Source organism: Pristiophorus japonicus, chromosome 13, assembly GCF_044704955.1.
Source record: "Pristiophorus japonicus isolate sPriJap1 chromosome 13, sPriJap1.hap1, whole genome shotgun sequence".
Lineage (NCBI taxonomy): Eukaryota > Metazoa > Chordata > Chondrichthyes > Pristiophoridae > Pristiophorus > Pristiophorus japonicus.
Window position 1 is genome coordinate 104,730,664 of NC_091989.1, and position 25,845 is coordinate 104,756,508.

A 25,845-nucleotide genomic window follows, 5' to 3' on the forward strand; every position below is an offset into this window, starting at 1 on the left:
ACTCACAATTGTTAAAAAAATGTTTTTAATTTAAAAAAAAATCACAATTGTTCAAAAAATATTTCAATAATTATTACATTAGACTGATAAGGCAATTGAGACTTTAACGCCGCCCTCTCCCAGGCCAAATGAGTCTTTCTTCAAATGAACAAGTGTCTGGCAAAGCCAGTAACAGCCCGTACAAAGTGCAGTAGTATTCTAACTGCCACCATCATATATCAGATTTTGGAAGGCACTGGTACACATACCACAAAAAGCCTCTCATCAGTAAGACCATGTCATTCAGTATTTTGATGCTTCATCCCACATCAGATGCAAAGGTTTAGTCAGAGAAGGCAGATGCGCCATCACTCATAATACACAAAGGAAAAGTCCCAGAACCCCCTTCTCTCATGCGTCCTTTTACACTGACTGATACTTCGCTGGTTAATGTGTTTCACAAACTTCAGTGTTTCTTTATCTCGGTAGATCAAGGCCAATGAGTTGTCTTCTGGGCAAAGGGTAAGTAACTGAAATACAACATAAACCGTTTATTATAGTAAGTTAACACTTCATTTCTTCTTTTCCTCCTCTCCTAGACTCCATACTTACACTTTGGGGCCGAAATTGCCCCTTTCCTTAAGGCCTGTTGCCACCACAAATCGACGGCCACACTGCGGAGTAGAGTGACCGCCGACTTTTGGTGGAATGGCTGCTGATTGCCCAATTGCCTCCTGAATTTTCCCGGCAGTGCCCCGATTTCCCCCCCCCCCCGCCAATCACACCCCCCCACCGCTCCGCTGCTGCCGATCCGCTGTATACGCATCATCACTGCGCGCACCACCGATCTAACTCCCCGACGGCGTAATTGCCCTCCGAAAATCTTTGGCCCGCTCAGCAGTGCCAAAACAAGCTTTCACCCGATGGTCCAGTGAGGCTGTGGCCTTCTACAGCGGCGGTGCGGCTTTCCTTAAAGGGGAGCGCCTACTGCCGTTGCCGCCATATTTTTTGTTGTCGGCCGACTACCATGTTGGCCCGACAAATATGCCTCCGGGTTCAGCCGGGCCACCAACAGGTAGCCTAGCACCCTTTCTTGGGTGCCAGGCCATTGGCCTGGCTGAAATCTTCCCTGGTGGCCCAGTGGCCAGAAGTTTTAAAAGCACGGAGGCTCTCCCCATTAAATGAAGGGGAGAGCCGGAGTGATGTGGCGCCGTGATGACTTCATCATAGTGGTGACTCTGCTCCGCACCCAACCTCTGCCCCACAGTTGCTGTCAATGCTGCATTTTTGCCCCTCAGGTGTAGTCACTGCCCCCATTATGACCGACTTCCAGATCAAAACAAAAAAAAAAAAGCGCAATTTCAAGAAAGAGTCGACCTGAACCGCAGCTGCATTAAAAACCACCGAAACGGGATGGGAGCAATCTGTACCCCTTTATCATGGGAGGCACATGACCAGCAAAGTACCAGCACCCAACAAAACAGCAGAGGCCTGGGAATTGGTCATATGCCTCCTATCTTTACCAGGGTGATTTACTATCCACATTTTTCTCCTTCCCCATACATGGCTGTCAATTACTGCCTCATTAGAATGACATGGTTCCCTTCCCAGTGACTTGGCTAAAACAAGGAGCTCACTGTATGGATAATCACATTCAGAATCATGCCACGCTACTGCAGGCCACAATTAACCGCACAACTCTTCCACCCCCAAAAAGTTATTGTTCCATTAAAGTTGTAAAACTTTTTATTTCCCCAAGATCTCCATGCGAATGAACATTCGCCACACGGGACAATGGGTTTGTCCCCAGTGGCCACTGCCAGTGCTGCTCTCTCACTGGCTGTCTTACAGGCCCCATCTCAGATGGAGAGAATGTCAGTTTTAACCTCCCCAGATGCAGAATGCCATGGCTGCACACAGGGCTGCTTTTGGAATGCCAGCTGTTATCAGATGAGACTTATTCAAATGAAACAAGTAAATTATAATGCTGGGCATTTCTGCACATCAAACTCATGAGCTACTGGCTGAAAGGCAAGTGATAGTCCACTTGGGTTACGAGACTGCTTGAGATTGTTATTTTCCTATCTGTCACAATCTAACACAAGTACAACTAAGGACAAGAAAAGGCCACTTTGCCCGTGAAGCTCATATTTCTGGGGCTCCAAATCCTCCAGGCTAGCATCCAACTGCAGTTTGAATGTTCCAATGTCTTTATGGCAATTATATGGCAAATTATTCTCAATATTTATTATCTTTTGAGTGAGTAAGATTTTTTTTTTTAAATACCTGCTTTAAATTATTTCTTACTCATTTAAATTTATGTTGTCTGATCCTACTGCCCTGACTTACCTTGGACTAATATTCTGGGTTCCCTTTAGCATTTGATACTTTGTAGATCTTCATTAAGGTCACCACATAACCTTCTTCACATCCCACTCGAGACTTGAAGGTATTCCAAGCTGACATCAGTGCAGTATTGAGGGAGTGCTGCACTGTCAGAAGAGCCAATCTTTCAGATGAGACATTAACTCCTTCTGTCTTCGCACGTGAACGTAAAAGATCCCATAGCAGTATTTTGAAGAAGAACAGGAGAGTTCTCCCCAGTGTTTTGACCAACATTTATCCCTCAACCAACATCACTAACTCTTATTATCTGGCCATTATCTCACTGTTGCTTGTAGGATCTTGCTGTGTACAATATGGCTGCTAAGTTTCCTACATTACAACAGTGACTACCCGTATAAATTACTCCATTGATTGTAAGGCGCTTTGGGACATTCTGAGGTCATGAAAGGCACTATACACATGCAAGTTCTTTCTTTTATCACTGAATTGAACTTGAATAAACTCAGAACGTACCTCTTCATCTTCCCCTTTAGCGATGTATGAAGTAACACCACCAAATTCTTCGTCCCAGCCTGAAACAAAGAAAAAAACATACTGACTTTCCTAATTAGATCCCTTTCTGGTGACTTCTGTTGCCATGTTTTCCTCTTCCCCACAATAGCAGGACAGCCGTTGGATTTTCAACAATGTCATCCCATGATCATTGGGCAGGATGGTGGTTTCACCCAGGCAAGCCAGGCTCTTGAGAATTATTCCCACCTCCTTTCAATAGACTGTTCTCCACCGCTATACTGTGGCTCAACTAAGCAAACCACCCAGTGAAGGCAATCAATTCAAACCGAACCTTCTTCAGAGCACAGTCCAACCCAACTCTCTCAGGACAGAGAGTTGAACCCGAACATCCTAAGGGCAGAAGGTCCACCAGCTAAACTACACAGTTGCTAAAATGGAACTTATAGTCTCCATTACAAAATCACCACTGTTCAGGGGTATAGGTATTATAAATAACATTGTCCAAAGTTTGCTAAATAGGAAGGAGGAAGTTGGAAAAAAAACAACCTTAAAAGCCATTGGAATGGCATTAGCCCAAGGCTGATGATACCATCGAGGGTACTGGCTTGAGGGAATCGTCCAGGCTAACCGTAGTGGTGTGAGACAATTATTAGAGACAGATTATAAACCCTCCAAGGATGATTCGCATCAAGTATGCTTGCGTTACACAGTTGATCTCAGTAACTACTCTTAGCCAGAACACTTATGTTATCGCTTCCACTGTTAATTAAGCTCACCCATACTGCTGGGTTCTGAGACCCTTTAAAATCAGTGCTCCTGATAATGTTAGTAATTGCAGTTTAAACAAACATATTTAAAATCACATTGAAATGAACAGACAAAAAAAGGATGTTAATGTTAAATCATAATTCTGTGCAGCAATTTGATTTTTAAAAGTGGACCCGATAGGAAAACTCTCATTAGTTTGCGTTATCACGAATAACTATTATATTAAAACCAATAAACACTATAATAGTATCAATATCATTTATACTCTTAAAGTACTATTACCAGAGAATGATCAAGTTTAAGATTAAGGGTGCCAAGCCTAGATAATAAAGATATTTTCTGGAGAATCTTAGCTTACAGGAAGAAAGGAATTCACCAAATAGGTTGGGGGGCTAAACACTAACTCACAATGCAATAAATATCTTCATGAGGTATTTAAACTCATTGGAGACCAAGGGTGCAGTAGCTCCTAATGAAAGTAGTTCCAACAAGTCTAGGGAAGGTAAGGCAACTGTTCACACGGATGATGAAGGCCATTTGGGCCATCTTTTCATCCATCCAGAGATGTTCAATTTCTCCCATTTCAGCATTCAATTCTTTCTGTAAAGATGCCAGAGTTTTCACCTCCACTGCTCTATGACATACATTGATCACATGATCTATATGGAGTACAGAGATGAGGGTTCTTGGCTCAGCCCGAGTCTCACAATGTTCACCTAGATATTCAACAAGCACAGGCACATCTGATTCGTACAGCTTGCAAAGTCTGCATATCATAACAGCCAGTGACATTAAACCCAAGATAAAGATGCAGGTTAAACCAACAAAAACAACACGAATTTTCAAGATGGGTATCTGGTACACTGATATATAATAAAATCCACGATAAACATCAGTACCTCAACAGAAATGGAACAGACTATTGTTTACACTTTATTAAAATTTGTCTCCAATTTTGCCAATTTTCTTCCTCCTCCCACCACATTTACAAGATCCTTCTTGGGTCACTAGTGATCCCTACTCCAAAAGCAAGTTACTAATACACATGCTGCATAGTAAAACTAGCAAGATTTACCTTCACACCCACAGCACAACAGCAGGTCCAGAGCAAACTCTGAATTTTCCACATTGGTATCATGGATAAGCGTGTAGTATCCGTTTCTCCAGTGTCGTAATTCCCCTCGGCAAACAGGAACATCAGGATCTGGGAAGGACAGACGTAATGAAAGCACTTTCAGAGTCTTTAAACCATTGTTGTTGAGTACGGTTATTTTTAATTTTAGTATCTTATCTACTTTTTTTTCTCGTTTCCCTGGGACATTCACCAATCCTTCATCATCGTTGGGTCCAAGTCCTGGAACTCCCTACCTAACAGCACTGTGCGAGTAGCTTCACCACACTGACTGCAGCGGTTCAAGAAGGCGGCTCAGCACGACCTTCTCAAAGACAATTAGGGATGGGAAATAAATGCTGGTCTTGCCAGCGATGCCCACATCCCATGAATGAATTTAAGAATCAACACACAGGCGACCTGGTCTCAGTCCAGTGTCAGTGCTAATCAGACCTACATAAGTAAACCTACAGCAACATGCTCCAGCTTAGTGGGAAAGCTTCGGGTTTCTTCTCACACTCTTCAGCTGCATGCTACCCCCTCAGTCATAGCATGTGCAAGCACAAGCTCAGTTCTCACACGTATGCCAACACACACAACTCTGTACCCCCAGCGCTGACTCCAGAGATGTTGCCTGTCGTATCAAGTCCTAGAGAAGCTGAAATTTCCTGAAGCTCAATATCAAGACTGATGACACCTTGTGCGGCTCTTGGCAGCATCTGCATGCCTCCAACTCCATCAATTTCCCTGGCTGCAAATGGAGACTGAACTCAGTGGTGTATAATCTCAGTGTTTTGTGCAATCTTTGTTCAGTTTGTTGTCAAGACCATCTTCTCCCTCCTCCAGAACATTTATACTACTAAATACTTCTCCATGCCTGCATCTAGTCACGGATTGATTTCTGAAACAATGGGGGCAATTTTAACCTAATACTCCCATCGAGAAACTGACGGGATCGGGTGCAACATTGATTTTATATCCTGCCCGATTTTATCTCCTTTGAAGTCAGTGGAGAGTAATATCAGAGATTCCACCTGATCCGGTCAGTTTCCCGACTGGCAGGTTAGGTTAAAGTTTCCCCCAATGTCCTCACCAGCTTCACAAACATCAGCTAATCAAGACTATTCTTTATGGTTTAGTACTATACCTGGACATGTCGTTATCCATTTAGGCCACTGTGACAGCTTATCTAATTAAATTAAACCGTCCATTGAAACTCACTGTACTGAATTCCACACATGCTGTACACATGCTCACAGCTATCTGTAATCTCATTAGGTGAGATTGTTGAATATTCTTTTTATTTTATTTTGCCCTGTTGCTGTGTATCCTGCACATTTTATATTATTCTCAGGAGTCTGGGAATAAAAGATTTCCAAACATGAATATTGGCTTCTAAAAGCAGAGCTTCAATATAATTATTTTACTAGCCTCATTTCCAAAATGCCTTCAAACCTCCAGTTCTGAACCCAGAAGAGCACTTATTCACCTGCTAGAATTTTAGAGTGTTTTTCAGTAAAACTTACTTCTCGGACTCTCTCCTGGCATCTCGTTTTCCGTTGTTCCAACCTTTCCTTCCTCTCTGCTCTCATCGCCTTTGTGATCTGTTGAATCAGATTTTGTGTCTTTTTCAGTGCTAGAGCATGCGTGTTCATTGCCATCGGAGTCCTCCACTTCATCCTCTTGCTCATCCTCCTCATCATCATCATTATCTGAGGCTGCGAGGAAATGCAGTTTTAAGCCAGTAAAATTGGATAGAAGCAGGAACATGGCCTCAGAACAAAACAGCTCCATACATTTGGCAAGAATGTCAGGGAGGCCATCTTCCTCTGCTTGATCATAGCATCTATAAAACAAAGAGGTAATATCACAGGGCCTGTCACATATCTGAGAAATAAAAGGGCCAGATACCTCAACATTAACAAGGTTTGTCATTTATTTCAATGGTGCAGTGGTACCTGTCATATCTCAAAAGTCTGCAACATACTTCAACACCAACCGGGCTCTCACATGTCTCTGTGCTAAAAGGACCAGTCACATACCTCAGCATCAGCAGGATATGTATACTGGGACATAGGATGCAGGCCGAGGCTGGGCCTCCAGTTGAGGTATAGTAAGGATGTGCGTAAGGTGGCAGTCAGACCATGAGTGTGGCACACTGTAGCAAGGATAGAGGCAGAATCAGACTCGGAGCAGAAAAGGGAAGGCAAGCTGCAGAGTCAGATGGGAGCAGGGATGCTAGTGTAAGATCAAACATGGGCACTTTGTTTTCATAGTTATCAATGTGATGGGTCTCTGTTAATCACATAACCGATAATACCACATAACTATCACAGACCAAATAGTAAGTCCCAAAGGACTCTAACATGACATGAAGCAGACACGTATTCACACAGAGAATTCACATGTATTCACACGCGCCCCCACCCCAACCGCTATAAGTGAAAGCTTCAGTTTGCTCCCTATGGAGTCTGGTGAACAAACAAAATGTTTTTGGAGGGAAGCACAGTGTGTTATAGCAACAACATATAGCATCACAGAGCAAAGGGAGAGATGCTCAATTGTACAATTGTGCAGAGTCCATCATCCACACTGCTGTGGGGAATGCAAAATTAGGACTGTCAAAGGCAGGCCCATTATACAACTCTAGTAAGAGCAAGCTGCTGACAGGGCCTGTGAGTAGGTTATTAATCCCACCTTCTCAGTATGTGGAAGAAAAAAAAAAAGATAGAGAAATTAAATAAAGGTTCAACATTTTTGTACGTGTATATTGTAGTGCAATCAAATACATTCTCTTTTCCTAAAATGAGGAAGTGTTGTGACATTGCTGTTCTCTTCTGTCCAGGTTTGGACCTTGATTTTTAGTCTGATATAGGGTTACAGAAATGCCCTGCTGCATCTCCACTGTAGGTGCTTCTTGGTAAAGCGCACTCATGGTTCAATGTGCTTTTAATCATTCTGTAGCTTTAATATCCATGAGCGCCAATGTTTTCAGAGTTCTGATCTACCTACCTCTTGTTGGCAGGTCCTCTTCTCTTCCATTTAATCTCTGGGCTGTGCAAAGCCTCACACACCATCTGAAACTTTTCTTTCTGCACAAGTGGAGGAAAATGTGAGTGTTATGGTTACACTCTGGGGTGCCAACATGCCAACAGCAATTCCATTTGTACAGTACATTGCTGGTAAAAAAAACATTTACTCCATCTAATACTGCATGGTTCATGTATTTCTTGGTACACCTGTATGGCTCACATAAATTTCAGTGTCAGCTCCCTCACATGTACAGTACATAAGAAATCGGAGCAGGAGTAGGCCTTACAGCCCCTCGAGCCTGCTCCGCCAGTTAATACGATCACGGACGATCCGATCATGGACTCAAGCCCACTTCCCTGCCCACTCCCCATAACCCCTTATTCCCTTATCGTTTAAGAAACTGTCTATCTCTGTCTTAAATTTATTCAATGACCCAGCTTCCACAGCTCTCTGAGGCAGCGAATTCCACAGATTTATAACCCACAGAAGAAATTTCTCCTCATCTCAGTTTTAATTGGGCAGCTCCTTAGATTAAGATTATGCCCCCGATTTCTAGTCCCCCCTATCAGTGGAAACATCCTCTTTGCATCCACCTTGTCAAGCCCCCTCATAATCTTATACGTTTCGATAAGATCACCTCTCATTCTTCTGAATTCCAATGAGTAGAGGCCCAACCTACTCAACCTTTCCTCATAAGTCAACCCCCTCATCTCTGAATCAACCTAGTGAACCTTCTCTGAACTGCCTCCAAAGCAAGTATATCCCTCCTTAAATATGGTAACCAAAACTATACACAGTATTCCAGGTATGGCCTCACCAATACCCTGTATAACTGTAGCAAGACTGCTTTTATACTCCATCCCTTTTGCAATAAAGGCCAAGATTTCATTGGCCATCATGATTACTTGCTGTACCTGCATACTAACCTTGTGTGTTTCATGCACCAGGACCCCCAGGTCCCGCTGTACTGCAGCACTTTGCAATTTTTCTCCATTTAAATAATAACTTGCTCTTTGATTTTTTTCACCATAAAGTATGTGTCTTGGTGTCAATTCTTCACTATTTACAGTACACACCAGGTAAAAGGCAATACTATACTCCTAATAAAGCAAAGTTCATTTCTCAAAGTCAAGTTCTGTACATGTATGATGTAAACTGCTGTATGAGAAGCTATAGCAACCTAGACACTGAAAGGTTTAATGTGTCTGCACGAGACAGGTACCACACGGCAAGATGGTTATTAGATATCTGTTTCATGCTAAGATCCAACCAGACATTTCCAACCAAAGCCAATGATACATTTTGGGTTTTTCCCACCACCTTTTTCCTCATGCAAGCATCTCAAAAGTTTCCACAAGCAGAAAACATCTTACAAACTAAAACTAGACTCTGCTGCATAGCCCAGGACTAACACTTAACCATGATTATGCTTACTGGAGAACACATAGAATGCCCACTCCATCTCCCGCCAATTTAAAAAGTGGAAGATAATCATAATAGTCAATAGCTTAAACTAATACTCAGGTTTATTTACAGTGCTAGCCTTGGCCCAGTCGTAGCACTCTTGCCCGAGTCAGAATGTTGCGAGACTTGTGGACATAATCTGGGCTGACACTTAACTAGAGTATTGAGGGTGCTTTGCACTGTCGGAGATGCTGTCTTTCAAATGAGACCTTAAATTAAGGCCCCGTCTGCCTGCTCAGGTGGGCGCAAAAGATACAATTGCACTATTCAAAGAAGAGCAGAGGAGTTCTCTTGGTGTCCTGGTTAACATTTACCCATTAACCAACATTACTAAAACAGGTCATCTGGCTATTATCTCATTGTTGTTTGTGGGAGCTTGCTGTGTGCAAATTGGCTGCCACATTTCCCTACATAACAACACTGAGTACACTTCAAAAGTACTTCACTGGCTGTGAAGTACTCTGGGACATTCTGAGATCATGAGAAGCACTGTGTAAATGCTAGTTCTTTCAAAATAAACTAATTCACAGAAACAGAAACACAGGCGAAATAATAACTGGCACATTCAGTAATTTTTATAAATGTATAACAAAGATGACAGTTTAAAGAAGTTTGCAGTTCTTTGAGCTTGTTAGAAATTTGATACTGTCATAGATACCTTCTCAGGTTCAGTGGCACCAATCGCTCCTGTAAGTGGTTTGAGCATCTTATCTTTAATTGGAGTTGAATCACACTGCCGATAGCTACTAGTATGGTACCGAGACCCAGGATTGTGACAAAAGAATCCCCTTGCATTCCAGACCAGGTATCGGTGTCTTTTGTATTTGTATTTCTTCAATTTCTCTGAAGGATGACTAAGTTAAACTAGGTGAGGCAAAGATTGCTTTGAATTCTTAAACTGCTCTGCAGAATTCAGCAAGGTGAAATGTATACAGAATAGGTCACTTACTTTAAATCAATACAATTCACTTCACATAATGGTATTAAAAAAATGAACATTATTCTACGTTGGTGGATGGGTCTTCTTACTTAACCTAAACAGAATAAGCCCTCTGCATTCTGTCCTACAATCCTGGGTGGGACCTTTCTCCCTTCAGTCTCTCATCTATCACAGGCTTTTGCTGCCTATACAGTCGGTTTCCAAAAACCAAATTAGCTTTCGACGTCCACGTCTCTTTCATTGTAAGCCTGACTCCAGTATCAGTTTTTAGTCAAAAAGTAAGACCCCTCCTCTGCCAAGTGCAGATTCTACCATCATGCATGACATCTGTATGATGAACATCACAAAAAAATCAGCAATGAATAATAAAAGACACCTCACAGTGACATTTCAACAAAGAAATGGATTCACTCCAAGGGCCCTCCCATGGCCAATGTCACTGAACCATTTCCCTGTTCATGCTCTACAAGTATTTTCTAAAGGGCTCTTGACTTTCAACTGAATTAATCCCCTACCGAGTTCTCACCTTGAAAAAATTCTTTAAAAGTATCTCAGATTTCTCCTCAAACTCCTCCTGGATCTGGGCTTGAGCTGAAATATCCAGGTAAATTGGATTGATCCAGTCATAAAAAATTTGTTCCTGAAACATATAAAAGGAAACATATTTCATCTGATCGGTGCCACTGTAATACTGAGATCATCCTTATCTGTCAACTTCCTGCTCTGTTACATTACAGGTACAATGTCCCGAATCCGGCTGTCCGAAAACCGGAATTGTCCGAAAACCAGACATTTTTCAGGCGGCCAAGATGGGCGGCAAGGGGCAAGGAGCGCCGGGGGGCCACAAGAATCAGCGGGCAGAGAGGAGCGGTGGGAATCGGCAGGCGGCAAGGAGCGGCGGGAATCGGCAACCAGTGAGGAGCGGCAGGAGGCGAGCATTGGTGGATGGCGAGAATCAGTGGATCGGCGGGCGGTGAGGAGCACCAAAGCGAGGTCAGAAATCTGGCAAAATCCGAAAACCGGCACGGTCTCGGTCCCGAGGTTTACGGATTTCGGAAAAGAAAGTCAATACGTCTGAAATCTGACAAAATCCGAAAACCGGCATGATCTCTGGCCCAAGGTTGGCGGATTTCAGACATTATACCTGTACTGCGTTGTTGCTGTGCTCTAGTTAGGTGTTCACCCTAAGCTCTGGAATACTCCGCCTGGCCTCTCTCTCCTCCTTTAAGACACTTCTTAAAACCTACCTCTTTGACCAATCTTTTTTTGACCTGTCCTACCATCCACTTAGCTATCAAATTTATTTGATAACACCCCTCTGAAGCACCTTGGGACATTTTACTATGTTAAAGGCGTTATATAAATGCATGATATTCTTTCTGCCACTACATCACAGTCTATCCTGGTAATTTCCGGAATTTTTCCACTTAAAAAATATAAACACAGCAAAATGGGAATTTGCCGCTAAAATGTAATTGAATAATTAGACTTATCCTGCTACTGAAATAATGATGCAGCGGCTTCTTGTGGTGGAATCTGGGTACTGCACCATGTTGCACTCGGTGTGTTATGGGCAGAGGCCTGTGAGTAGGCTAATGGCTAGGACACAATAGTTAGAGACCTCTTAGTTGAGGAATGGTGTGTGGCACAGGAATTCCACCCTGTGGATTAGCAAAAGGAGCTAAAATAAAATAGTAAAACAAATGATTTAATATAGTTTTATGTGGGAGAGGGTCTCCAGTAAATCTTCAAATTATAAATGTAATTCAGAAACCAATAAGCACCCTTAAATCTGTATCTGAAACATTTCTACTATGTCAAGATCAGGCTGCATCTCAAACTCAAAAACTGGAATATGTACTATAATTCACCAGAACAATCTGTGGTTTAGAGGATTAAATTCTGAGGACAGAACAAAAATTTGGCATGTATTACTTTGAGTATAGCAGATTGAGAGGTGATCTAATTGAGATGTTTAAAATGTTAAATGGATTGGATAGGATTGATACAGAGAAACTATTTCCTCTGATGGGGAAATGAAGAACAAGGGGATATAATCTTAAAATTAGAGCCAGGCCATTCAAGAGGGAAATCAGGAAGCATTTTTTCACACGAAGGGTAGTACAAATCTGGAACTCTCTCCCCCAAAAGGCTGGGGATGATGGGACAATTGGAACTTTCAAGACAGAAATCGATAGATTTTTGTTAGGTAAAGATATCAAGGGATTTGGAGCCATGATCTAATCAAATGACAGACCAGGCTCAAGGGCTCAATGGCCTATCTTTTTCATCATTTTTAACATTTTTTGATGAATATTACATTAATTTAAGTGAGGGACATCAGTGCTGGGAAATTGAGCGCTTTGGATAGCCATCATCGCCATCAATCACTCACAGATCAGGTATAACACAGGTTAGACACAGAGCAAAGCTTCCTTACTCTGGCCAACAACAGACCTCGGCCCCAGAACAGCAACCACTACCGTGTCAGTGTGATATTTTCCATTTCCAATGCCAGCTGTTTTTGTACCAATTTGTGCCAGACGATGGGCATATTGATAAAGTGGTTTGTGTCCCAAGCTCATTTCATGTATTATACAGCTAAGAGGGAGACCTTTTACAACCCATCTGTCTTGTACTGGGTTGGAACCCAAGTCTCAGGGGTGAAAGGGCACTATGATATTCCACGGCAGCATTCAGTTCCCCTCCCCCAAAAGCATATTATTTTAATCAGACTAAGATTTTGGTGTGTTGAATGTGACCGAGATGGTGGGATCGGAACTTACATCGCATTCGATATGGGGGCATTGAGGAGAAAGAGGTTCGATGTAACGAGGTGGCCTCTCCTGCAATGGCCCATGGAACCAGCCGCTGACAGAAAGACGGCACATGCCCTCCGACAGAACTTCAGACACCTGGACAGGTAATGCATGCAGCACAGCATTAGGCATCGAATGTTAAAACTCAGACAGGCATGTTACACACTGCACTGAGAACAAGTTATTTACTACTTCACTAAATCACATTTCAGCAAGGAGTTTCCTTATAAATAGCAAACCCTCCCTTACAATGAAATTGAAACAGTAGCAATTCCTAACATACCCTACTATATGGCACGGAAACCAGACTAGTGAAAAAGCTATATTTCACACTTTCAACATCAAACGATAGTGGATTTTGCGATTGAGCCTTAATTAGTCAGGCGATGTGTTATAAGCACCTGCCTGCCATTATGTGCTGACCCCACCTAATTTTTCAGCTCCATTTACGAAGTGGACAAGCTCCCAGTCAACATTGGGCCTGGTAATTGGGAGCTCGCCAGAGGGGGGCAGGAAATCGTATACCAGCAGCCTTAAAGGGTCAAGTGGCTACATACGGGGATAAAAATGTTCCTCACCTTTAAAAATATTGGCAGTACTTTTAATGCATGTATAATGATTTGCAAATGTCGTTTGGATGACAAACATGCCTGGCAAAACTTACTGGCTTGGCGGTAAAATGTATGGCAGGAGGTTGAGTGCGTAGCCAAGTGCTGGAGTGGGGCAAAATTCCAATCCAAGTTTAATGGCTGGTGAAGTGGAGGTGGTACAAAATGAGCTGAAAGTGAGGAGGGCAACCCTGCTTTCCACTCCAGGGTACCCCTGACAGCACTGCAATATGCCTAGAAGGAGGCAGAGCATTTGAGGTCATAGTTAACCACTTTATGCTACACATTAGCTACTGTGTCCTTGCAACAGGTGGCACAGCTCTGCATCTGCCTCTCTGCAGAGTCTACGTAGTCAGTTCCACACAATCTTTGTCAGGTAGGGGTTGTCTGTAAATGTGGGTGGGCGCAGTCTGTCTCAGTTTCAGCCTGACCTGCCCGGCATTCCTCTATTCCTGCTCCTTTTACATAGCTTGGCAGGTGGATGGGAACCTGAGAATAGATTCAGAAGGGAGGGGAGTAAAGCTGGAATTAGAAAACAAAAATAAAGAAAGTGAATTTGAAGGATATAGGAAACAAGCAGGAAAAAAGGGTAAAAAAAAAACAACATTTAAAGGCTCTTTGTCTAAATGCACATAACATTCATAACAAAATAGATGAGTTGACAGTACAAATAGATACAAATGGGTATGATCTGATAGTCATTACAGAGACGTGGTTGCAAGGTGACCAGGACTGGGAACTAAATACTCAGGGGTATTTGCCAATCCGGAAGGACAGATATAAAGGAAAAAGAGGTAGGGTAGCTCTGTTGATAAAGGATGGAATCACTGCAATAGTGAGAAACGATATTGGCTCAAATGATCAGGATGTTGAAACAGTTTGGGTGGAGATAAGGAATCATAAGGGGAAAAAGTCACTGGTGGGCGTAGTCTATAGGCCCCCTAACAGTAGCAACTCTGTTGGTCGGAGTATAAACCAAGAAATAGAGGGGACTTGTAAAAAGGGAACAGCAATAATCATGGCCGATTTTAACCTCCATATTGATTGGACAAATCAAATTGGTCGGGGTAGCCTTGAGGAAGAGTTCATAGAGGGCATAAGGGACGGGTTCCTTGAGCAGTATGTATCGGAACCAACCAGGGGGCAGGCTATCTTAGATCTGGTCCTGTGTAATGAGACAGGATTAATAAACAATCTCCTAGTAAAGGATCCCCTTGGAATGAGTGATCATAGCATGGTTGAATTTCAAATTCAGATGCAGGACAAGAAAGTTGGATCTCTAACCAGCATACTAAGCTTAAATAAAGGAGACTACAAAGATATGAGGGCAGAGTTGGCTAAAGTGGACTGGGAAAATAGATTAAAGTGTAGGACGGTTGATGAACAGTGGCGTAATTTTAAGGAGATATTTCACAACTCTCAAGAAAAATATATTCCAGTGAGGAGGAAAGGGTGTAAGAGAAAAGATAGCCATTCGTGGCTAACTAAAGATAAAGGACGGTATCCAATTAAAAACAAGGGCATACAAAGTGGCTAAAACTAGTGGGAGGACAGAAGATTGGGATGCTTTTAAAAGCCAACAAAGAATGACTCAAAAAATGATTAAGGGAAGATAAACTATGAAATATAAAAACAGATAGCAAGAGTTTCTATAGGTATATAAAAAAGAAGAGTGGCTAAAGTAAATATTGGATGACAAGACCTCCAATTACTAAGGGAATTAGTAATGGGGAACATGGAGATGGCAGAAATTCTGAACAAATATTTTGTATCGGTCTTTACGGTAGAGGACACTAAAAATATCCCAACAGTGGATAGTCAAGGGGCTGTAGGGGGGGGGGGGGAGGAACTTAACACAATCACAATGAGGTGGTACTCAGTAAGATAATGGGACTAAAGGCGGATAAATCCTCTGGACCTAATGGCTTGCATCCTAGGATCTTAAGAAAAGTAGCAGCAGGGATAGTGGATGCATTGGTTGTCATTTACCAAAATTCCCTGGATTCTGGGGAGGTCCCAGCAGATTGGAAAACTGCAACCGTAACGCCCCTATTTAAAAAAGGAGGCAGACAAAATACAGGAAACTATAAACCAGTTAGCCTAACATCTGTGGTTGGGAAAATGTTGGAGTCCATTATTAACGATAACGGAATAAAGGGTTATGGGGAGCAGGCAGGGAAGTGGACCCGAGTCCATGATCGAATCATCCATGATCGTATTAAATGGCGGAGCAGGCACGAGAGGCCATCTGCCCCACTCCTGCTCCAACTTATTATGTTCTTATTAAAGAAGAGGTAGCTGGACATTTGGATAAGCAAAATTTGGTCAGGCAGAGTGGATTTATGAAGGGGAAATCACGTTTGACAAATTTGCTGGAATTCTTTGAGGATGTAACGAACAGGGTGGATAAAGGGGAACCTGTGGATGTGGTGTATTTGGAATTCCAGAAGGCATTTGACAAGGTGCCACATAAAAGGTTACTGCACAAGATAAAAGTTCACAGGGTTGTGGGTAATATATTAGCATGCATTGAGGATTGGCTAACTAACAGAAAACAGAGAGTCGGAATAAATGGTTCATTCTCGGGTTGGCAATCAGTAACTAGTGGAGTGCTGCAGGGATCAGTGCTGGGACCCCAACTATTTATAATCTATATTAATGACTTGGAAGAAGGGACCGAGTGTAACGTAGCCAAGTTTGCTGACGATACAAAGATGGGAGGAAAAGCAATGTGTGAGGAGAACACAAAAAAACAGCCGAAGTGAATGGGCAAAAATTTGGCCGATGGAATATAATGTTGGAAATTGTGACGTTATGCACTTTGGCAGAAAAAAAATCAAAGAGCAAGTTATTATTTAAATGGAGAAAAATTGCAAAGTGCTGCAATACAGCAGGACCTGGGGGTACTTGTGCATGAAACACAAAAGGTTAGAATGCAGGTACAGCAAGTGATCAGGAGGGCCAATGGAATCTTGGCCTTTATTGCAAAGGAGATGGAGTATAAAAGCAGGGAAGTCTTGCTAATTATACAGGGTATTGGTGAGGCCACACCTGGAATACTGCGTGCAGTTTTGGTTTCCATATTTAAGAAGGATATACTTGCTTTGGAGGTAGTTCAGCAAAAGGTTCACTAGGTTGATTCTGGAGATGAGGGGGTTGACTTATGAAGAAAGGTTGAGTAGGTTGGGCCTCTACTCATTGGAATTCAGAAGAATGAGAGGTGATCTTATCAAAATGTATAAGATTATGAGAGGGCTTGACAAGGTGGATACAGAGAGGATGTTTCCACTGATAGGGGAGACTAGAACTAGGGGGCATAATCTTAGAATAAGGGGCCACCCATTTAAAACAGATGAGGAGGAATTTCTTCTCTCAGAGGGTTGTAAATCTGTGGAATTCGCTGCCTCAGAGAGCTGTGGAAGCTGGGTCATTGAATAAATTTAAGACAGGGATAGACAGTTTCTTAACCGATAAGGGAATAAGGGGTTATGGGGAGCGGGCAGGGAAGTGGACCCAAGTGCATGATTGGATCAACCATGATCGTATTAAATGGTGGAGCAGGCTCGAGGGGCTGTATGGCCTACTCCTGCTCCTATTTCTTATGTTCTTGTATGTTCTTATAAGTAAAGGAGGATTCCCATTTAGAAACCCAGCATTCTAATATTGTAAACATACTTAAATAAAGAATAGCAGTGCCAGAACACTTGGCCCAAAACCTCCTGACCAAGTAAATGGAAAGAAGAACAAAGGTTCAGAAATAGTCTCTCTATTATTCATGCATAACTTCATTGTCCACAGCTAGTTACTGCCCAGCTTATCCTGAACTTTATCACATCTTTACCTGATGGTGAGACGTGGGGGAAACCTCAAAGAAAACTAATGTGTTCCACGAAGGAGTTAAAGACTTAGCAATCTGCTGAGGCTGATAACGATCTGTAAAAAACAATTAATTCAGTTGCATAATCATAAGGCTGCAGAGTTCGGAGTCATGCATGTAGAGTATATTTATTTAATTGCTAGTTATAAATTGCAATATTATTTTGTGTTCATTTCATATTGGAATCATCAGATCTAAAACTTCTACCCCACCCCCAAGTCTGTCCTGACCTTGAACGAGAGACTGGAAGTGAAACAAAATAAATCTAATCAATTGCATCATCCAGTTCTGCATCAGGCAGTGGAGACTTTCAGCCACAATGCAGAATTGAGATTCAAGTTGGAGCTCAAGTTATTGGACAGGGATCTAATCCATTGCACCATCCAGTCCTACATTCAAAAGAGACCTTAATTTTCGAAGCCACAGCTGGGTTTGTAGCAGAATGCCAGACCTAAAAAGGAGAGTCTTCTGACACAATTCCTTGTATGACAGTACAGTGGCAGTCTAATTTCACTGCACGAGATACCCTTACTTACACAAAATAACCTGTTTGTTACTTCCTCATTTTAATTTGATCTGATACAATAGTCATTTTAATTCTGAATTCCACCATGAGAAACTGGCCTGAGATTGCGAGGTCCTTTTACCCTGCTGTAGCCTCACAGTCAGTAAACACACTGAATCCTACCAACAGCATTAATACACAGTGCTAGTACATGGGTGCATTGTGATAACACAATGGTTATGCCCAGTACCCAACAGTGTGCCAGGGTATTCATAACATCAATTGTCGAGAAATGTAACTTCAAGTTCGACACAAAACTAATGCCCACAACTATGCTGGGGCTCAGATAGACACCTCTGGGGTGGAGGCTCTAATGAGTCAGGGCTAAAGCTACAACAATCAGTTATATTTAGTAAATCCTACTCACCATCTGCATCATAAAGGTCCAAAGTGCCACCGTCACTTGTTGCCCACTCAGGAACAAGATACAAGATGAACGCTATTCTCCGCCCTTCTAACTCATCATCGTGACACAGCAACACATCTGCAACAGCGTCAACATTTTAGAGCAGTTGTTATCTAAACAATGCTTACTGATGCTTGAGCATTTCATTTTCAGTTTAACAATTTTCACTGATACATTTACGGATTTAAAAAAAAATGTATTCCTCTGGGGCTCTGCTGATGGCTTAGTGAGTGACATCAAACATCCTGTACACTAAACTACACAGGCCAGGCGGGTTCCAGATTCCATTACTGGTCGGTATGGAGTTTGCCGATCCTAGCAATTGCAGTAATGGGAACACTACAAATTAGCCTTGCATCCAATTCAATTGCCCCTGCTGTAAGGCTGTGTTCAGTTACGATGGCCCCATAATCAAGTATTCAGTTAATACTCAGCGTCCAGACTCATGCGAGGAATGACATTTTGTGCGAAGCCTTGAACATCTGTCCGCTGCCATGGAACTGTCACCACTTTCAAGGGAGAAAGAGATGGGGGGCTGGGCAGGGGGAATGCTTCTGATCAGTCTTCACAAGATCTCCCAGAATAAAGAGATTTCCTAACCCATATCAACCTCAGCTTGGCTTACTTGGCAGCAATGTTCCTGCTAAGCTGCACGCACACGGCCGCACAGTAATCCGAAAGATCTCGTGCAGACCGCTAACCGGCCCTTACATTGCAAATACCGCACATGTGCAGAAATTTAAAGGGACCATGCATTAAAAGAAACAGGTCACGCAGAGCAAAGCGAAGCTTACAGGTAACATTGCTTGGCAGCACCCTCAACTCTTACTTAGATTATAAAACCAAATCTCACTCCAACATAATCCAGGTTGACACTCCAGTGTAGCGCTGCAGTAGTGCTGCATTGCTAAAGGTGCATCCTTCCGACAAAACCTCAAACGCAGGCCAAAGCAGGGAGTACCCCTAATGTCCTGGTCAACAATTCCCGCTCAAGCAACACCAAAAATAAATTCACTGGTTATTCATCTCACTGCTATATAAAAAATAACTGTCATAAGAATAAAAGAATTAGGAGCAGGAGTAGGCCATACGGCCCTTTGAGCCTGCTCCGCCATTCAATAAGGTCATGGCTGATCTTCTACCTCAACTCCAGCTTTCCGCCCGATCCCCATATCCCTCGATTTCGCTAGAGTCCAAAAATCTATCGATCTCCGCCTTGAATATACTCAACTGTTGCGTTTACCCACATAGCAAGTCATTGTACTTCAAGGACAGTAGTTATGCACAAAACATTTTGTGACCTCTGTAAGGGACATGATAAGATGCTGTATAAATCAAATCCATCTCTCTCTCAAAACTTTGATTTTTTTTTCAGTCTTGTAGTATCTGGTTCTGTATGGCCTTCAGCTACATATAAAAACTACATCAGATGTGGTCTATGCTTTTATCTCAACAAATCCAGTACATTGCATCCAAAACAAATTTAAAACTAGGGAAAACATTTTTTTTTGCTGACGTTTGTGTCATATTGGGCCATCAGGATAACTTTAAACAACAACTTGTATTCATATAGCATCTTTAACGTAGTGAAATGTCCCAAGACGCTTCAAAGGAGTATTATGAGCTAAAAATTTGACACCGAGCCCAGTAGAAATTAGCACAGGTAACCAAAAGCTTGGTCAAAGAGGTGTGTTTTAAGGAGGGTCTTGAAGGAGGAAAGAGAGGTAAAGAGGCAGAGAGGTTTAGGCAGGAAGTTCCAGAGCTCGTGGCCTAGGCAACATAAGGCACAGTCACCAACGGTTGAGCGATTATAATCAGGGATGCTCAGGAGGGCAGAATTAGAGGAATACAGACATCTCGGGGTTGTGGGACTAGAGGAGATTAGAGAGATAGGGAAGGGCGAGGCCATGGAGGGATTTGAAAATAAGGATGAGAATTTTGAAATTAAGGCATTGCTTAACCGGAAGCCAATGTAGATCAGCGAGCACAGGGATGATGGGTGAGCAGGACTTGGTACGAGTTAGGACATGGGCAGCCGAGTTTTGGATCAACTCTAGTTTACGTAGGGTAAAATGTGGGAGGCCAGCCAGGAGTGCGTTGGAATAGTCAAGTCTCGAGTAACAATGGCATTGATGAGGGCTTCAGCAGCAGATGAGCTGAGGCAAGGGCTGAGACGGGCAATGTTACGGATGTAGAAACAGGCGGTCTTAGGATTAAAGACACATCCTTACAACAGTGTCAAATTAGTTAAATTTCTGCAATATTCCCAGGGCATACCATAACATAATACTACCATGTATTATTACTGGTGTATACCACAGCTTCGGTACACCAAATGTGCAGTATTCTCAGTGGTATGACCTTGCCAGTTTGATCTCATGATACAGTATCTCCAATGTAATACTGTTCATGCAATGTGCCCTGTGCATACTACAGTGCCAGTGAAATGCCACAAATGCAATATCTCCAGTGTAATACAACAGTGCCAGTGTGATATCATGTGCGCAACAACCCCCGTATAATACAACATGTGCAGTCCCCAGTAAAATAGAAGTGTGCAATATCCCCAATGTGTACCACACTATGTACTTAGTGTTGTATACCTGTGTATTCATATTTAGCACAGGATAAATCCACTGTGCTTTCTAGTTTTATACCAGCAATATCTGACAGCCATGTACGAAAGTCTTCAAAGAGTACCTTCCTGGAGAAAGAGAATAAAAATAGCTGAATGACTGAATCTTAGCTAAACCTGAATTAAAACACAAATTCCACAAAATTTAAACACAGATTGGGGAGAGAAAAATTCTACAAAACTATAGATAGTATCTGAAATTATAGTACATTACTTCACCAGGTACCTAATGAGAAGCTAGGTTCACACCAATACTGACATCTCAGTGAAGGATGGTACAGTGCCTTTTTCAAAGAGGAATACTGTGCAGTAGCTGCTAAGTTTAGCCAAGCTCCTGCCTGGCACCCCCTTAATGAAGGATAAAGATTTTATAGCACATATGCCCCAGCAAATCTTGGGTGGAAGGAGTGCAAAATGGTCAAACTATCCACTCCCCTTTAAATAGGCAGTCAGATGGCATGTTCTGTCACTTTTAGGGATTCAATCTATACAATTAATGCTTTAGCAATGAATATTCAGAAAGTGATTGGCAATGTGCACTCTCTGCTGGTCAGGGAACTGTTCTGCATGATCTGCAATTACCTTAGCTTTCTGTACAACCCAAAAAATACAGCTGACTGTACTGTACCATCTTCCTTTGAAATCTGTCACTAACATTAACCTGTGATTGGTGTCCCATCACCTGCTGCACTTGCTCCCTGCAGAATATATGAGGAAGGGGCCAGGAGGTGGACAAAGCTCGCCACTGAAAGTCTCCAGAGAGTCCACAAGGGAACAAATTGAGAAGACAATCTATCATTAAATGTATCAGATAGGTTTCCACATCGTGTCAAGTTGCTGGAGATGATGTGCCGGAGAACGTGTCGGGGAAAGGCAATCCATGAATACTTTCTTATGTAATTGTAATTTGCCAGGCAATGGCAATAAGACACAAACTTTATGGTCATTCAAAATGCAGTTGGATACTAGACAGATCAGTTTTGGTGGACTCAGTGGAAAGTTGTGTTCCCATGTCTTATGGACAGGGTACTCACTGAAAGTGTTGGCGGGAGCACAATGCAATATGTCGAAAAGATCATCAGTGAATATTTCAGAAAGGAAATATGATTGAGGGTCTGTGAGAAAACGTTTTGGAGAGAGCACAGTAAAGTGTATGGGGCTAGAACAGGAACGCAAACACTATCGGCATGAAGGGCAAGAGTGATACAGGCTAGCATGAGGGTGAAGGGTTAAATTGGTCAGTCTCAGCCAGAGAAAGTGTCTAGAACACATGACCAAAGAAAAGAAGGAACCTTTTTTTTATAAAAAGGACAGGAAAAAAACATTTGCATGAGATTCCCATGCAGGAGCTTACAGAATTCACAAACAGAATGAAAGCAACAATAAATATGCTCTGTGCAGCAAGATGGCTTGGCTAAGTTTAACTTGCTTCTGAAAAAAGTTTTGTACCAATGAATCTTCAAACTAGTTTATTCCTACTACAGTTCACCCAAATGTGCAGCAGTAGCTTGGTCTCAGAAATGCTAACTTCACCCCTCCCACTTGTTTCCACAACACATACAAAGCATACTGGAGACGACTCAACAGGAAACCAGTGTTGCAACAAGAGAAATATGCTTGAAAACAACACATTTTAGTCCAATAAATCAGTTCAAATTGTGCCCTGAGCAAGCTCAGAGAGGATGGGTTCACAGTAACTCACCTGAGTGCTGAGATATGATATTCTTTCCTCCTCCTGAGGTCATCAGACTGTCAGGAAAAAAAACATAATATTTACATCTAGAACCTCAATGCCAGTTCTGCCTGAGTATTTACATCTAGAACTTTTCCTTTATTAGCTCCATCTGATTACCTACATCGGGAAACTCAATCAGTTCTGAATATTCACATCTCGAACCTTACTCTGTCACCTCAGTCTGAATATTTACATTCAGAATCACATCTCCCCAGTGCAACAGACAGACATTTCAAGCATCACAATATGGAGGTTGGCTGTATTTTATCCCCTCCAGTCTCTTTTGAATATATTAGCAAATACTCAGAAGTTAAAAAAATGTCCACAACCTTGGTATGTCTTAAGAGACTAGAAATGGCAGCAGTGATTGTAAGTGGATAGACGGCACAAGTAATTTGCTTGCCCTACATCACTCTGGCAAGACTCTTCCACACCAGAATTTCTGTTGTACAAGAATCACCCCGCCCTACATCAGTCCAGGATTTCTGCTGTACAAGAATCACCTCACCCTGCATCAGTCTAGGATTTCTGCTGTACAAGGATCATCTCATGCTACATCAGTCCAGGATTTCTGCTGTATAAGAATCACCTCACCCTACATCAGTTCAGGATTTCTGCTGTATAAGAATCACCTCACCCTACATCAGTTCAGGATTTCTGCTGTACAAGGATCATCTCATGCTACATCATTCCAAGAATTTTGCTGCACAAAGACCTTCCAAGATTACAAGAGTGACTACACTTCAAAAGTACTTAATTGATTGTACAGCGCTTCAGAATGTCCTGAGGTTGTCAGAGAGGCACTACATAAATACAAGTTAATTCTTTCTTTCTTTCATCTGACTCTATCACTCCAGTGTGCCCATTCCACTCTGTTGCAGTGATTCCTCTTGCCCTACATTACTCCAGTGTATCTGGTCCATCTGCTGTTCAGAAATCCTGTCAGTCCATATCACTCCAATATCTGTTGCACCATGATACGTGAGGTACTTTCATTCAATACAGTCTGAAAACAATGGAAGCAGCAACTGATGTGCACATCGCAACAGTTCTTACCTCTTATTATCAAATTCACTTTGTTATCTCTCTGCACTTAACCCTTCCATTTACCATAATCTGTTTCTCACCTGCTTGAATTTATAGAGATCGTTGGATTTTTCATGAAAGTTCAGCTGCAGAAGCTCATTCTGAAGCCCCTCCAGGAACAGTTGACTCTGGATAAAATTTGAAATGACACAGTGTGTAAATGGCCGAGTGCCCAGCAGCAGACTCTGCTCTGCAAAGGGAAAAGGAAAGACACGGTTAAATACGTTGGCAAGGAGCTGTTTTGCTGCAATAAATTACAGACATGGGAATGTATATGTTACAATTCAATATCTTTGCAAAAGTAAAAAGGAAGTTGAATTGTCACAGACACCTAAAGACCACAAAGAGCAAATATCCATACACTGTTACAAGTACCAGTAGCTGCAGTCATAGTTCCAGCCAAGCACGCTCTCATTTATGTTGCCTGGTTTGGACTGAAATTTTTCTGACCAGGGAAGAGCTCAGCATCTGCAGCGCTCTCCTCCTGGCCATTAATGTTTTAATGTACAGATTGTGCAGGTCAGTGTCTTCGTGTATTCTTTCCATTTAAATCAAATCAAATGTGCTTAAAATATATTTAAACGGTCAAATAGACTTCCTGTGCATTTTATGAATACAGTTTTGACATCAAACTGGAGCTACTCCCCATTGTCAAGCCCGGTGAGTCTGCTCCCAGAGAGAATCTCACACCGCTTCTCTCCAGAGTCAGATCAAGACCGGACCCCAGATTTATACTGCAACCTTAGCGTCAATGTGAAGCAGACTTCGCTTCTCAGTGACTCTAAAATCAGTGGATAAATGTACCATCAGGTTTACATGTCTTATACTTTAAAGCTTACAGTTAGAAACAGCCTGCAAGTTGTGACAGCACCACTAACCTTCAAAGCAGGCATCGGTGGGCAACATCCATTCACCTTAACTCTTGGTTTCCTGTCCAGCAACCAACTTTGTATCCATACTGCTAGATTTCCAGGCACCACTACATTTCCTCTTCCTGAATTTTTCTAACAAGCCTTTTTGTGAGAAACCTTATCAAATGATTTCATAAAATCAATACATATATCTTAATACTATCCAGTCATCTCTGCAAAATAAAACCTTATTAAAATTTGCCAAACGTGCCTTTCCTTTAGCAAATCCATGCTGGCTGTCCTTGATTAACCTGTACATTTCCAAATGCTCACTAATTTTATCTTGAATTATAATGGATTCAAAAGCTTTGCTCTTTTATCCCAAAGACCTTCTTCACATATAGGCAAAAAGTGCAGCCGAGTTTCCCACAAGCTCCCACGAACTGCAAATAGATGAATGGCCAGTTAATCTGTTTTCAGTGATGTTGGTTGAGAGATAAATGTTAGTCAGGACACTGGGAGAACACCCCTGCTCTACTTCAAACAGTGTAATCAGATCTTTTACATCCACCTAAACAGGCAAATGGAGCTTCGGTTTAATGTCTCATCTAAAAGACAGCACTCCGACAATGCAGCGCTTCCTCAATACTGCACTGAAGTGTCAGCCTCGATTATGTGCTCAAATCTTTGAATGGGGCTTGAATCCATGATTCTGACTGACACAAGAATGCTCCCACTGAGCCACGCTGACATGTGAATTGTTTCTCCGGCCTTGGGATCTGTCACTGTCTCGCCTCCTGCCTCTCTTCGCCATCGGAGAGTTGCAGCCCCTTCTCCCAGTCCCATGCCCTTGCTTCCCCTCACCATGCGAGTACTCGAGCCCCCGGCTCCAGGCCTCGCTCACTCGCTCCTTCGCTTCCAGCAGCAATGGGTTGAGTTCCGCGAGCTCCTGTCGCTTTAGCTGTCGCTTCCTTCCGACCCCACTCTCCTGATCGCTCCGCAGCCTCTTGGAGCTCATGGCTATCCAGGAGCGGATGTCCCAACGCTGCGAGTGACCTCCACACACCGCCTGACGGGAGGACTACATTTCCCGGCAGCATTTAGCGCGC

General features: G+C 42.5%; 1 protein-coding gene across 3 annotated transcripts; it reads right to left on the reverse strand.

The window, feature by feature from the left end:
- Positions 1–25,845, reverse strand: ogfod1 (2-oxoglutarate and iron-dependent oxygenase domain containing 1). 3 transcript variants are annotated; one of them, XM_070896722.1, is made up of 13 exons: positions 25,601–25,845; positions 23,927–24,075; positions 22,767–22,813; positions 21,033–21,133; positions 18,391–18,507; positions 17,423–17,514; positions 12,941–13,069; positions 10,681–10,794; positions 7,730–7,809; positions 6,244–6,563; positions 4,682–4,810; positions 2,839–2,897; positions 1–509 (listed from the first exon to the last, which is right to left on the reverse strand). In XM_070896722.1, the coding sequence occupies exons 1-13, from the start codon at positions 25,752–25,754 to the stop codon at positions 348–350; spliced, it is 1,653 nt and encodes a 550-aa protein (XP_070752823.1). In that variant the 5' UTR covers positions 25,755–25,845; the 3' UTR covers positions 1–347. The 3 variants fall into 3 exon arrangements, with proteins under 3 accessions (XP_070752823.1, XP_070752825.1, XP_070752824.1); XM_070896724.1 differs by having other exon boundaries at positions 23,927–24,070; positions 25,601–25,688; XM_070896723.1 differs by lacking the exon at positions 25,601–25,845 and adding an exon at positions 24,764–25,593.

Excerpts from the sequence above, each read along its gene's own strand:
- ogfod1 (XM_070896722.1), bottom strand. The coding sequence starts at position 25,754 with ATGAGCTCCAAGAGGCTGCGGAGCGATCAGGAGAGTGGGGTCGGAAGG. Across the intron at positions 21,134-22,766 it reads TATCATATCTCAGCACTCAG|GAAGGTACTCTTTGAAGACT; the intron begins GTGAGTTACTGT and ends CTCTTTCTCCAG. Across the intron at positions 7,810-10,680 it reads TTTTAAAGAATTTTTTCAAG|AAAGAAAAGTTTCAGATGGT; the intron begins GTGAGAACTCGG and ends CCACTTGTGCAG.